Consider the following 12684-nt stretch of genomic DNA (forward strand, 5'->3'; position numbering starts at 1 on the left):
TAAAATACGGTGGCCCCACAAACTTTAGAACTGTACTGTATTTATTTTATCACATTTTTACACAATTGCACATATTTTACACCTTTCCTTCTGTTTCTTTTTAACTGTTCATATGGGTGTGCGTGTACTCATTTCATTATATCATTTACATTTAAGCTAACGTTACGTAGCGAGCTAACTGTGGTTATCTACGTCGTCACTGTATGTACTATATCTAAAGTTATTATCAAGTGTCTTTGAGTGAGCAACAAAAGCAATAAATATTCTTTTTTTTATTCTTTCATAGAGTCAGCACGGTGGACGATGAGTTAGCAACTTTTGTTTCAGTTGTGTGTCAACAGCAACCGCATGCGTATACTGTCTAAAGCCTGTTTACTCCGTGGTACTGCCACAGTAACAAATCATAATTGATATTTATGAATTCTCATTCTTGGTGGTTCATCAGCCAAATGAAGCACAACACAGCTAAAAACAAAGACACAGCGGTGAGGTAGATTATGAAAAAGATTGTGTTGATTTTTACGGTGAGTCTTGTCCAATATCCGGGCTTGTCCTCATTTTCCTTCCTGCTGTCCAGAAGTCGCGTTAGGGCCTTTATCAAATCATTTGTTTCGTCGGAGAGTCTCTCCAGGGAGCTGGACTCCGTCAGTCGGCCTTCCTGCAAAGTTTTTTTTTTTTTTTTGAGGATTATTGTGACTAATAAACAATATATGATTATGTAGAGTTGAAGAAACCTTTAGCATTTCAGGTGGATTTTCATCTGTGGGCACTTTGCAGATGCATGAACAACTTTGACTTTTCTTTTCTGTAAGAAAACAAAATGACAGAAATGTTATTTTCGTGGCCATATGTAGCATTGCAAATGTCATGTGACCAAATGCGGACAACAAGTGACGCCCACAATGTGAGCCCGAAGGCACTTTGAGGTCAATTTCCCATTTTGAGTTGTCGTAAAACACCTTTTTCACCACTTTGATCTCCGCTGACTGTCACGTCCTGGCCGCCTTTATCTTTTTCCATCAGGTACATGACGAAGATGGTCTCCAGCAGGCTGAGCATCATCAGAGCAAAGATGCCGATGCAGTAGACGACTGAGGGTGCAGCGGACGGCGTCAATGAGTGCGAGTCCGTTTACATTTGAGGCGTCATTTCACATCTGGCTGACCTATGAGAGGGATTTTGTTGGAGGAGCAGGGCAGGATCTCGTTGAGGATGAGCTGCATGACGGTGACGGCCAGCAGAATGGTCACCTTGAAGCTCAGCTTCTCGCCTCCCCTCTCCGAGATGAAGAAGGAGGCCAAGTCCAGGGCCAGGAAGAAGAGGACGGGCAACAGGAAGTTGATGATGTACAACATCGGCCTCCTCTTCATGCTGATCTGTGACATCGCGAAGAAAGTTTGGAAACAGCTCAAATACAGTCTACAGCATCAAACTACTTACAGTATAAACAATCATATCTTGCTGGATGCCGAACACGCTGCTGGTCTTGTTGACGACGGTCATGCCGACGAAGATCCACTCGTTGCGCGTGCGCATTACTTCCCGCGACCACTTGGTGGCTTGGGCGGAACTGAGCAAGTGAAGTAGCTGCAGTTCCTCAGCTGAGACAGGAAGTGAGTGTCACTGAGTGTAAAATACTTTTTCAGGTATCTGTACTTTACCCAAATATTCGTTAAAAAAAATATATAATATTTTTTAACCCAAAAAAATCCTGACTAAGAAGGGGCCATACCCCTCAATAAGCATTTTTCCACAAAAAAAATCTATTATAATCGCCATTCGCTATTTCACTTTTAAAAAAACAAAAACAAAATAAAGTTTAAAAAAAAAAGTTATTGACTATTTTGGTCTAATTCCCCTGTATATTGGGTGCACTGCAATTCCACTTCCGACCATTAGATGGCTGCACGATTATTTCACTTGATACAATAGGAATACGAAAGAAAAAGAACAAAACCGGAAGTACTTAGGCACGTTTTAGATTTTATTGGAAATATTTTCATTTTATCTAACCCTGCTTTTTAAGACTACAAAAAGCGATTGTTGTAGTTTTATGTGTGAATGAAAACACAAGATTATATTGAATGGAATTTTTTTTTAATGTAAGAACAAAAAATTGTCAACTTTGGTTAATTTGTATATTTTATTGTGGAAAATGGCTTATATCCATAAATGTCAATTTCTAAACTTGAAACCTTTATTCAAATGATTTTTGATTGAAATTGACAATTATTTTTAAGTCTCTTAAATTTGTAACGAACAAAAAATGTCATTAAATAATTAATATAGATGCAGAATTATAAAAAAAAAAAATACAACTTGGAGCAACCTGAATGTTATTATTTATTTATCTATTTATTTATTGGTGTTTTTCCCCCTCCTATTTTTTTTTATTTTAATTTATGTGATTCCCGTAAATTGGATTGACTGTTTTTTTTTTGTATTATTCTTCTACATTCAATAAATGATATAATAATAATAATAATAATAATAATAATAGTAATAATAATAAATAAGTTAAGGTTGTAGTTTATTTATTTTCATAATGTACAACTTTGACCATGATTTTTTAATGTTTACTGTGAGATAAGTTTGCTAGTTTAGGAAAACAATATTTGTTTACTGTAAACACAAAGAGGGATTGTTACACTGTAAAATACTTTTGTCTGTCTCTCAATGTATTATTATTATTTTTTTTTTTTACATGATTGTATTTTTTTTAAACGTGTTTAAAGACGTTAATGCTACAAAAACAGGTCTATAGAGTATTTAAATATTTTTTTTTCTTGTAAGGGGGTTTACTGTCCTTCCAATTTGACCTGCACTTGTACCTAAGTACGGAGTAGTGTGATTACTCTTGCCACCTGCAAAATGAAGACATGGACAGACGAGCTTTTCGAGTCACGGAGTGTTTTGTTGAGCCTCACACGAGTGGACCACGGACTTGAAGGTGAGGTTGCAGCTCTGCTGGTCAAAGGGGAACAAGTAGATGTGCAGCTTGCACGTGCTGAGCAGCACCTGGTCGTTCTTCACGTACACGCGGCCGTCGCTGAGGATGGTGAGGTAGGGGCTCGGCGGGGCCTTGTCCTTCTCTATCCTGCGCGGCAACAGCACGATGCAGACGTCAGGCTCGAGCAGGCTTGGCAACATTTTATCCTTGGTTTTGTCTTCAAATGTTTGAGGGTTAAGGTTGGGGTTTATTTTGAAGGGATGGATCGATACTTACATTTCTTCAATGGTGAGATCTGGATGCCAAAACAATTCAGTGGGAAGAGAGATGTTCGTAATCCCGCAAAACTGTTCCGGATCCCAAGAGATGTGGTCATTCTGCCATCTCTGTGCAGGAAACACAATTAGAAGAGTTACCAAAAAATATTCATAAATTGGCAAAAAGTGCTTTTAAGGGACCGTGAACATCCAAACGTAGGGTACGAAGGTCTGGTCGAGCTCCCTCTGTTGACAAAAAGAAAAGTTACAAATATTAAAATTCAAGTGTAAAACATTATTTATTGTTGAAGGGGAGGATAACCTACTCACAATCTGGCATAAAAAAAAAGAACATTAATGGCTTTTCCCAGCCTCGGTTAATTATTCAGTGAATATGATGGAAGTCTCTAATTACTGTTGAGAAAGCCTTCAAGCGGCGTCAGGGTCAGATCGGTTAACCGCAAAAATGATTTGGAAGCTTTCCGTCTTGTTTAAGATGACACCTGGCAACCAATGATATGATTTACAGTATTTGTCATTTATTGAATAGACGTCAGCCACATTTTGTTGATTGCAATAAAGATATTGCATACATTTTCATATTCAACCAATATTTTTTTAATGTTATTTTTTTTAATGTATTGTATGTTTTTTTATTTGATTTTTTAAATTTAATTTTTTCAAAAATTTTATTTAAAAAAAAAATTATTCAAAATTTTTTTAATTTTATTTTTTACATATAATTATTTTAAAAATGTATTTTTTTATTATGTTTTTCTTATTCTAAATTAATTATACACATATGTGCCAACGTTTTCTAAAAAGCTTCAATTAATACTAATATGTGCACTGCAAAAAATAAAAATAAATAAACTAACCACGTCGAGAATGGCGTAGAGGATGACCTCCAGCGAAACCACAGTCGGCTTTTTGAAGTCTTTGACGGGCCTCGTCATGGAGTACAAACTGCTCTGTGTGCTCATGTTGAGGTGGTCCAACACCTCGTGGTAAGAACACACCCGCTCCGAGCGTGCCGCACCTGCGCAACAGAACATTTGGCCAAATACAATTCGACAACAAACAAACAATTAAAGACAATAGTGAGCTCACCTGTGAAGAGGAGCATGAAGACGAAGCATCCAGGAGGGAGCATCTTGATGCAGTGAGCGTGTTCTTCTCGATCCGTGTGGACGTAAGGAAGAAGAAAAAAGGGGGCTGGGCCACACTTGAATCCCACAAGTCCAAACTGCAAATGCGATCATGGCGCCAGTTGCTGCTCCTCATTTGTGGTCATGTTCATTTGTCTGTCTGACTGACTTGACCACTTTAATGCTCAAATATCACTCCCTGTTTGATAGTCAGATTAAAATATGTTGATGTTGTTGGAAGGAAAGTGTTTTCATTAGTAATTAGATTGTTGACAACCCTAAAGTGCTTTTGGGATTAGGAAAGAAAACATTTTTTTTTTTTTAGTAAAATATTGCAGCTTTTTTTTGAAGACATCAACATACAGTGTCAGTAGAAATCAAGTCAAACATTTTCTTTACTACATTTTTTATGTGCCCCGCCCAGCGTAAACACTGATTACTATTGTCGTTATGCAATATGAAGCAAACAGCAAAATCCACCCGTTTTTATCCGTCTCAGGGTCGGCCATTTTGACACTACACCGGCTTCTGTCGTCGAGTGAAAATGACATCACAGTGCCTAAAAGCTCAGGTAACGACCAATCAGGACTCACCTGTTTTCTGTGTTTGGTCATGTGACGTTCACAAGCTGAGCCCTTAGGCACATTTGTTGTCGTTTTCAGTCGACAGCATAGCATAGCATAATATCAAAATGGCTGCCCCATGAGATGGATAAAATGTCAATTTTGATAGTCTGTATGATAAAAAAAAAAAAAAGTCATTTAAAAACTTGTGTCCTAGTGTGTGTTTTAATTGAGCAAATAATGTTTTTTGGGGCCATATTCATCATTTTCAGTTCAAAAATTAGAATTGGAATCTTTATTGTCATTGTAGAGTCCAAATAAAATAGGGCTAAACCTGTGTCCAACCGCACCCAACTGGAAGTCATTTTTCATCATACCCCCCCACCCCCACCACCCAGTCATGGTTTCACAAAATAAAATGCGCACATATGCAGAAACATGCCTGACATATTCATAATATAAGTTGGATCAAGTTAAAGTAAAAAGTACCATTTTGTTGAGCTTAATTTACTAGATAACGCTCCGCCCCTGTCTGGATTCTTAAAAGACGTAAAAATACGTCCTTGGCAGTGAATGTCAGTTCTTTTTTTTATTGCTTTTGTTGCTCACTCAAAGACACTTAACAAGTTTAGATACAGTGCATACAGTGACTACATAGATAATTAGTCAGCTCACTACATAATGATGTCTGTGTTAAGCTAGCTAGCTAGCTATTTGTTGCTCACTCAAAGACACTTGATAACAAGTTTAGATACAGTGACTACATAGATAACTAGGTAGCTCACTACATAACAATGTCTATGTATTTAGCTAGCTAGCTAGCTATTTGTTGCTCACTCAAAGACACTTGATAACAAGTATAGATAGTGACTACATAGATAACTAGGTAGCTCACTACATAACAATGTCTATGTATTTAGCTAGCTAGCTAGCTATTGTTGCTCACTCAGACACTTGATAACAAGTATAGATACAGTGACTACAAACTAGTTAGCTCACTACATAACAATGTCTATAGCTAGCTAGCTAGCTAGCTAGCTAGATAGATGGATAGATAGATAGATAGATAGATAGATAGATAAAAAGTAATGTATGTATTATACAATCCGTACAAGATTGTTTTCCCACCCCAAACCTTTATTCTGTATGATCATGCTCAGCAAAGACGGCACACACAAACACACGTGGACACCTGATAATGGCAGTAATGTGTGTTAATAATTAGCGCTAGGTCCACTTGGAAAAGAGAATCGTCAAGAAGAGGCTGACCACAGTCAGATAGAAGATGAAGAAGATTCTGTTGACCCTGGCGGCCACTTGTGTCCAGTAACCCAACTTGTCTTTCTCATTCCTGCCGTTGAGCAGCACGGTCAGCGTTTTTTCCATCTGCCTCAACTCGCCCGACAGCTTCTCCAGCGTTTGGCACAGGGCGCCGCTCTGAGCCTTGAAAAAATAAAAAAAAACAATTTGGGGTTAAATCGTACTGTGTGACCTCAGGGATGTTGAGACGCACCTCTTTGGTTAGCGGCATCAGTTCCGTTGGCGTTTCAGGCATGGAATAAAAGACGCCACCTTGCGTCCAAGCTTCTGCAAGCAAAGCAAAGCAAACTAATTTAAAAAAAACTCAGCTAAAAACATTTTTAACTCATTAGCTCCCAAAAACGTATAAATACGTCATATTTTAAATGTTTTAAGTGTCCCAAAGACGGATTTATACGTTTTTTAGGTTGTTTTTTTATGCCAGCGCATAGAGAAGGCTTTCATGCAGTCTCTCTACTGCAGAAAATGGTTGAGTGGCAGCAGAGTATAAGAGATCAACCAGGCCATGTTAAAACCAGCTGATTTCCCCACAGTTTGAAGCAGAATTGTGAATAATGATGAAACTTAGCTATGTTCTATTGCAAATTGCTGCACAGCAGAAACAGATAGGAATATACTTTTTTTCCTGATAAAAGAAGAGACTCTAATCTCTCTTTTGGTAGATTCCATATTTTTATAGCAATAGAACATAATATTTCGCGGGCCTTGCAAAATCAGTCAAAATCCAGGAAAACACCAGTGAAAATGGTTGGGAGTGAATAAGTTAATATAAAAAATAATAAAATCTAACAAACCTGCTCTTAAAATTAACTGAAGTCAAAATGGTTCTAATCTCACCTCCGTGTTGTTTGTGGAAGCCGGTTTGCATGTTTCGCTCGTCGCTTCTTCCGTCTCCGTCGGCGTCCGCGTGGTCGCTGTCGCTTTTGTTGTCTTTCTCCAACAGGTGCATCACCAAGATGGTCTCCAGCAGGCTGAGCAGCATCAGCGCGAAGATGCCGATGCAGTACACGGCTGAAGATGGCGTCGTTTATGTTACAATTTATATATAAATTGTAAATTTCCCAGAGGGAGCCATCCCAAAGGGATCAATAAAGTCAAGTCTAAGTCTAAGTCTATATAAAGCGACCACACATCTCAAAACTAGAGGATTTAATCAACCAAAGTTAGCTCTTTTAAAATCAACAACATAATGACGTTAAAATATTCCAATTAAAAAAATCCATGGAAAAAGACTGGTATTTTTCCCTCCATTTTTTTTTCTGTTATAAAGTTAAATAAATATGAAAAGACAAAAGTATTGTAACACCAAATAATTTTCTGCTAGTAATTCATATCGTAATAGCCGTCACTTTATGTAGGCATAAAAAGCAGGATTGAAGAGGATTTAACGTTCAATAATCTTCAGCAAAAACTAGACTGAGCTGAAATACTTCCTGTTTTTATTCAAATTAAGTTTCCAAACATAATAGTGAGCTGCCATCTAGTGGTCAACAGCGGAATTATGCAGTAGAAAAGAGATTTCTGTGTCTCAAATCATGGTTCCTCATTGAAATGAATGGAAATGCAATTAATCTGTTCCAGTCTCCAAAAAAAACACCCAAATTAGTTTTTCAAGTGTGTTTTTCATAACAAATACTGTCCTGTGACATTATATTCCCAGATGCTGACAAAATGAAACCTGTGTACCTATGAGAGGGATGGAGTTGGAGGAGGAGGGCAGGATCTCGTTGAGGATGAGCTGCAGCACGGTGACGGCCAGCATGACGGTCACTTTGAAGCTCAGCTTCTCACCGCCCGAGTCCGAGATGAAGAAGGAGGCCAAGTCCAGGGCCAGGAAGAAGAAGACGGGCAGCAGGAAGTTGATGATGTACAGGATGGGCTTTCTCCGCATGCTTATCTGGACAATCAACACAGATTGAACCTGGCTTGAAACCCCTAATTCTGTCTTGAAACCCTAATGTAAAGTGCATTAATAATAAATACAATTGATTATTATTATTATTATTATCTGAAAACAATAACTTTGGCTTGAAACCCCAATTTGGAAACCCTAAACGTACTTGAAACCCCAATTTGAAACATCTAACTCTAGTTAAAAATCTGAACCAACTGTTTAAAAAAACAACAACAAAAAAAACAACTACGAGTTTAAAAACAACAACAACAAATATATGAGTTATTTTGGGTCAAAACTCAATCAAATTGGGTCAAAAAGTGTCCGACACATCTTTTTGGGTTATTCTTTTAACCCCAAAAATGTACCAAAAAAAAACAAAAAACAAATATAAATATATTTATAAATAACCAAACAAACCAATAATTAGGTTATTGGTTTGTTTGTTTTATTTTTTGTGGGAAATCCTACTTTGAAACCCAGTTGGAGAGATGTTTGTGTACTCTAAAAGTAGTTGGGTCAGACTCAAAACTAACCCAAATTGGGTCAAAAAAAAAAAAGGGCCAATACAACTTTTTGGGTTATTCTTTTAACCCCCAAAAAAACTAAAAAATAGCCAAATTTTTTTCTTTTCTTTTTTTTTTTGCGGTAAACCCTACTTTGAAACCCAGTTGTCAGACTCAAAACTAACACAAATTGGGTAAAAAAAAAAAAAAAAGAAAAAAAAAAAAGGGCAGACGCAACTTTTTGGATTATTCTTTTAAACCCCAAAAATTTACCAAAAACAAAAAACAAAAAACAAAAATAACCTAATTATTGTTTTTTGTTGTTGTTGTTTTTTTTGTGGGAAACCCTACTTTGAAACCCAGTTGGAGAGAAGTTTGTGTACTTTAAAAGCAGTTGGGTCAGACACAAAACAAACCTAAATTGGACCAAAAAAGGGCAGACACAACTTTTTGGGTTATTAATTTAACCCCAAAAATTGAACCAAACAAGTATTTTTTTTGTGGGTTTTTCATTTGATAAAAAAAGAAGAAAAAATGGTGTTGTAGTTTAGTCATTTTTGGGGTTAAATAAATAACCCAAAAAGTTGGGTCGTTTTTTTTGGCCTTGTTTGGGTTCTTTCGAGCCATCTGTTTTTAACATGCACATTTGTTTGTTCTCCCCTGACAAGACAAATTGAATTTCCGTTTGGCCGTGAAGCCGCGTGGGCGCGTCTCCAGGCGGCAGGCTGGACCGACCGTGTAGACGATGACGTCCTGGTGGTCCGGGCTGCTGGCCTTGATGGAGGTCACGTTCAAGTTGAGGAAGATCCACTCGTACTGCGTGGGCATCAAATCGCGCGACCACTCGGTGGCCTGGGACGAATTGTTGCTGGGCTCCAGCCGCATGTCCTTGGCTGCGGCGGAAGTCGAGTTGATTGAATTCCAAATGGATGTTTCAAAGTGTGTTTGAAAGAAAAATATGATATTTTGTGCAACTTACACGAATGTATGATGGACTTGAAGGAGAGGTTACATCGCTGCGTGTCGAAGGGGAACCTGTAAATGTTCATGCGACACATGCTGAACAGCACTTGGTCGTTTGTGACCTCCACAAGGCCGTCGGACCTGATGGTCAGGTAAACGTTCGGGGGCGCTTTGTCCTTCTCGGCCCTGTCGGGAGACATTTGGAGTAACTTTGCGGGCTCGGTGGCGAAGGACGCGTGAGCGCTTACATCTCCTCGATGGTGAGATCCGGCTTCCACAGGATGCCGACGGGAAGAGACACATTATTGATCCCGCAGAACTTTTGGGGATCCCACGAGATGTATTCGTTGTGCCAGCTCTGAAAGCCACCAAAAAAAGAAAAGTTGTTTAATTTATATGCAGGTGTTTTTACCACTTGCGTTCCAATATAAGTAGTTGAAAGGTTTATCGTGACATCGATGCAAGTTTTATTAGCTTGTCTATAGGGTTTTCAATTGCGTGTTAGCATCAAGCTAGCAAGTTAGCAAGCTTTAGTTCAATAACAAGAGAGACCACAGAAGAACAAGGCAGACCAATACATTCGGAACGATCGTGCCATCATCATCATCATCATCATCATCATCATCATCAAAGCGGAACTCACTGTGACGGTCCAGACGTAAGGAACAAACTTCTGCTCCTTCTCCACCTAGAAAGTGGACATATCATTAGATTAATAAAATAAATAAATAAATAAAATATATATATAGTTTTTAAAAATAGTACACTTTTATTTAAAAAATGTAAAATATCTAATTTCTATATAAATATAGAATTTAATTTATATATATATATATATATATATATATATATATATATATATATATATATAGAGAGAGAGAGAGAGAGATTTTAAATAGTACAATTTTATTTAAAAAATGTAAAATATCAAATTTATATATAAATATATAATTTAATTTATATCTAAAAAAATATATATATAGTTTTTAAATAGTACAATTTTATTCAAAAAATGTAAAATATCAAATTTATATATAAATATATCATTTAATTTATATATAAACAAATATATATATATATATATATATATATATATAGATATAGATAGTTTTTAAATAGTACAATTTTATTTAAAAAATGTAAAATAGCTAATTTATATATAAATATATAATTTATATATAAAAATATATATATATATAGTTTTTAAATAGTACAATTTTATTTAAAAAATGTAAAATAGCTAATTTATATATAAATATATAATTTAATTTATATATTTTTTTTAAAAAAGCCCCCAAATCTGGAAGTACCTACTTTAAAATAATTGTACAGTGACAAAAATGCATTGTGACATTACAATACTCGATGAACAGGAGTTATGAAACAGTTTAGCACAGTAAAACAGTTGAAAGTCTCAACCCAATTGCTGATTATAATATATATAATGTACATAAGTATGCTTTACCACGTTGAGGATGGCGTACAGCAGCACCTCCAGGGACACGTGAGTGGGCCTCTTGTAGTACCTGACGGGCCGCGTCATGGAGAAGAGCTCGTTGGTTCGAGTCAGGTTCAGGTGGTTTAAGACATCCTGGTAACTGCAGCCGGTCGGTTCCGACGTCACGCCGTCTGCTACGGTGGATAACACCAGCGACAATCAAACGAGTGACCAGTTGGATTTTTTTTTTTTAAGATACAAATTTTCGTTCAGATGATTTTTTTATTTATTTTTTTGCTTTGACTTGGGACCCCAAAAATTTGAGAGGGGGACAATTTTTATTTATTTATTTATTTATTTTTAGTTATTTTTGCCTCCAGAAAGTTTTATCTAATCACGCCACATAATATTTCTCTAAAGTCAGATTTATTTTTTTTGCTTTGACTTGGGACCCCAAAAATTGGAGAGGGTGACTATTTTTATTTATTTTTAGTTATTTTTACTTCCAGAAAGTTTTATCTCATTATTTAGATTTTTTTTTTTTTGCTTTGACTTGAGACCAAATAAGAGGGGGACAATTTTGTATATATTTATTTATTTATAGTTATTTTTGCTTTCAGAAAGTTTTATTTTGTCACGCCACATAATATTTCTCTAAAGTCAGATTTTTATTTTTATTTTTTGCTTTGACTTGGGACCAAAAATTTGAGCGGGGGGACTTTTTTCTTTTTTTTTTTTATTAATTTATTTCTTTTTAATTATTTTTGCTTCCAGAAAGTGTTATCTCGTTACTATTTCTCTAAAAGTCAGTTGGTTTTTTTTATTGTTTTTTTTATACCATGAATGCCATTATTGCCTCGTGTCTTGCTTAATTGCTCATCCACGAACACGGACCTCAACGGAGGCCAATTTGGATGTCATTCTGGCTTCTTTTTCGCGACTTCCCGGATGAGCCATCATTTGCACTCTTGAAGTGATTTCGGTGTCTGACCACTTCTGGCCGAGGTTCACCACACTCCCCAATTTTCTCCATTAGCGCGTAATGGCTCACTCGAGTCGACTCATCTTCCAAATGACTTCACTTTGATTCTCATTTGTTCTTTAATTACTTTTAATGGCGTGTTTTTGATGAAGATTCAGTCGCTTACTTCAATTTGTCTGACAAGTGCTATCGCGGTAACGTCTTGATTCAATCAATTGCTGGCCTGGGTGTGGCCAATGAAATCTATTTTTCCCCCAAAACTGTTCTGGTAAGTCATGATTTAACAAATACTCGTCTTTACATGTGACCGCCTTTAATACATAAAATCATCATTAAGAAAATGCATCAACTTGTATTTTAAATCGGTTCGACAATTGAACATTTTTCACCATGCACAAACACGCTGCAAATAATCAGTAAAAGTAGATGAAAACAATTCATTCATTCATTGCCGTGCGATGCCGCTTACCCGAGAAGACGAGGAGGGAGACGAAGGCTGCGAACATGATGAAGTTACTGACAGGCAGTAAGTGGTCGCTTCCGCGGTGTCCTTTTATGAAGGAGGAGCGACGAGCGGACGCGGCGTTGCGGCTCTTCTAATGCGATGGTGATGAACTGATGATGTTTTTCTCGTGCCGTGCAGGGCCCTTAAAAAGTGAGACA

The 12684-nt window shown here is 36.8% G+C and overlaps 2 protein-coding genes across 3 annotated transcripts; both read right to left on the reverse strand.

Annotated features, from left to right (window-relative positions):
* Nucleotides 1-200: 200 nt before the first annotated feature.
* On the reverse strand, nucleotides 201-4433 carry LOC144004628 (5-hydroxytryptamine receptor 3A-like). Its single transcript, XM_077501976.1, has 10 exons — nucleotides 4318-4433; nucleotides 4086-4246; nucleotides 3409-3453; nucleotides 3227-3336; nucleotides 2928-3097; nucleotides 1441-1601; nucleotides 1166-1376; nucleotides 960-1091; nucleotides 735-805; nucleotides 201-658 (listed from the first exon to the last, which is right to left on the reverse strand). The coding sequence occupies exons 1-10, from the start codon at nucleotides 4358-4360 to the stop codon at nucleotides 425-427; spliced, it is 1338 nt and encodes a 445-aa protein (XP_077358102.1). The 5' UTR covers nucleotides 4361-4433; the 3' UTR covers nucleotides 201-424.
* A 1059-nt stretch (nucleotides 4434-5492) lies between these two features.
* LOC144005484 (5-hydroxytryptamine receptor 3A-like) lies at nucleotides 5493-12668 on the reverse strand. 2 transcript variants are annotated; one of them, XM_077503700.1, is made up of 11 exons: nucleotides 12491-12668; nucleotides 11067-11233; nucleotides 10245-10289; nucleotides 9850-9959; nucleotides 9743-9787; nucleotides 9618-9673; nucleotides 9374-9531; nucleotides 7925-8135; nucleotides 7076-7249; nucleotides 6432-6505; nucleotides 5493-6361 (listed from the first exon to the last, which is right to left on the reverse strand). In XM_077503700.1, the coding sequence occupies exons 1-11, from the start codon at nucleotides 12525-12527 to the stop codon at nucleotides 6146-6148; spliced, it is 1293 nt and encodes a 430-aa protein (XP_077359826.1). In that variant the 5' UTR covers nucleotides 12528-12668; the 3' UTR covers nucleotides 5493-6145. The 2 variants fall into 2 exon arrangements, with proteins under 2 accessions (XP_077359826.1, XP_077359825.1); XM_077503699.1 differs by having other exon boundaries at nucleotides 9618-9787.
* Between the last annotated feature and the right edge of the window lie 16 nt (nucleotides 12669-12684).

Source organism: Festucalex cinctus, chromosome 17 (genome assembly GCF_051991245.1).
Source record: "Festucalex cinctus isolate MCC-2025b chromosome 17, RoL_Fcin_1.0, whole genome shotgun sequence".
NCBI lineage: Eukaryota > Metazoa > Chordata > Actinopteri > Syngnathiformes > Syngnathidae > Festucalex > Festucalex cinctus.

What these genes read in the sequence shown, in the direction of transcription:
- LOC144004628 (XM_077501976.1), bottom strand. Translation starts at nt 4,360, where the DNA reads ATGCTCCCTCCTGGATGCTTCGTCTTCATGCTCCTCTTCACAG. An exon ending in GATCTCACCATTGAAGAAAT is followed by an intron (nt 3,098 to 3,226) that starts GTAAGTATCGAT and finishes GTTGCCGCGCAG; the next exon opens with GATAGAGAAGGACAAGGCCC. An exon ending in ATCCACCTGAAATGCTAAAG is followed by an intron (nt 659 to 734) that starts GTTTCTTCAACT and finishes AAAACTTTGCAG; the next exon opens with GAAGGCCGACTGACGGAGTC.
- LOC144005484 (XM_077503699.1), bottom strand. Translation starts at nt 12,527, where the DNA reads ATGTTCGCAGCCTTCGTCTCCCTCCTCGTCTTCTCGG. An exon ending in CAAGTCCATCATACATTCGT is followed by an intron (nt 9,532 to 9,617) that starts GTAAGTTGCACA and finishes CTTCCGCCGCAG; the next exon opens with CCAAGGACATGCGGCTGGAG. An exon ending in AGGACGTCATCGTCTACACG is followed by an intron (nt 8,136 to 9,373) that starts GTCGGTCCAGCC and finishes TTGATTGTCCAG; the next exon opens with ATAAGCATGCGGAGAAAGCC.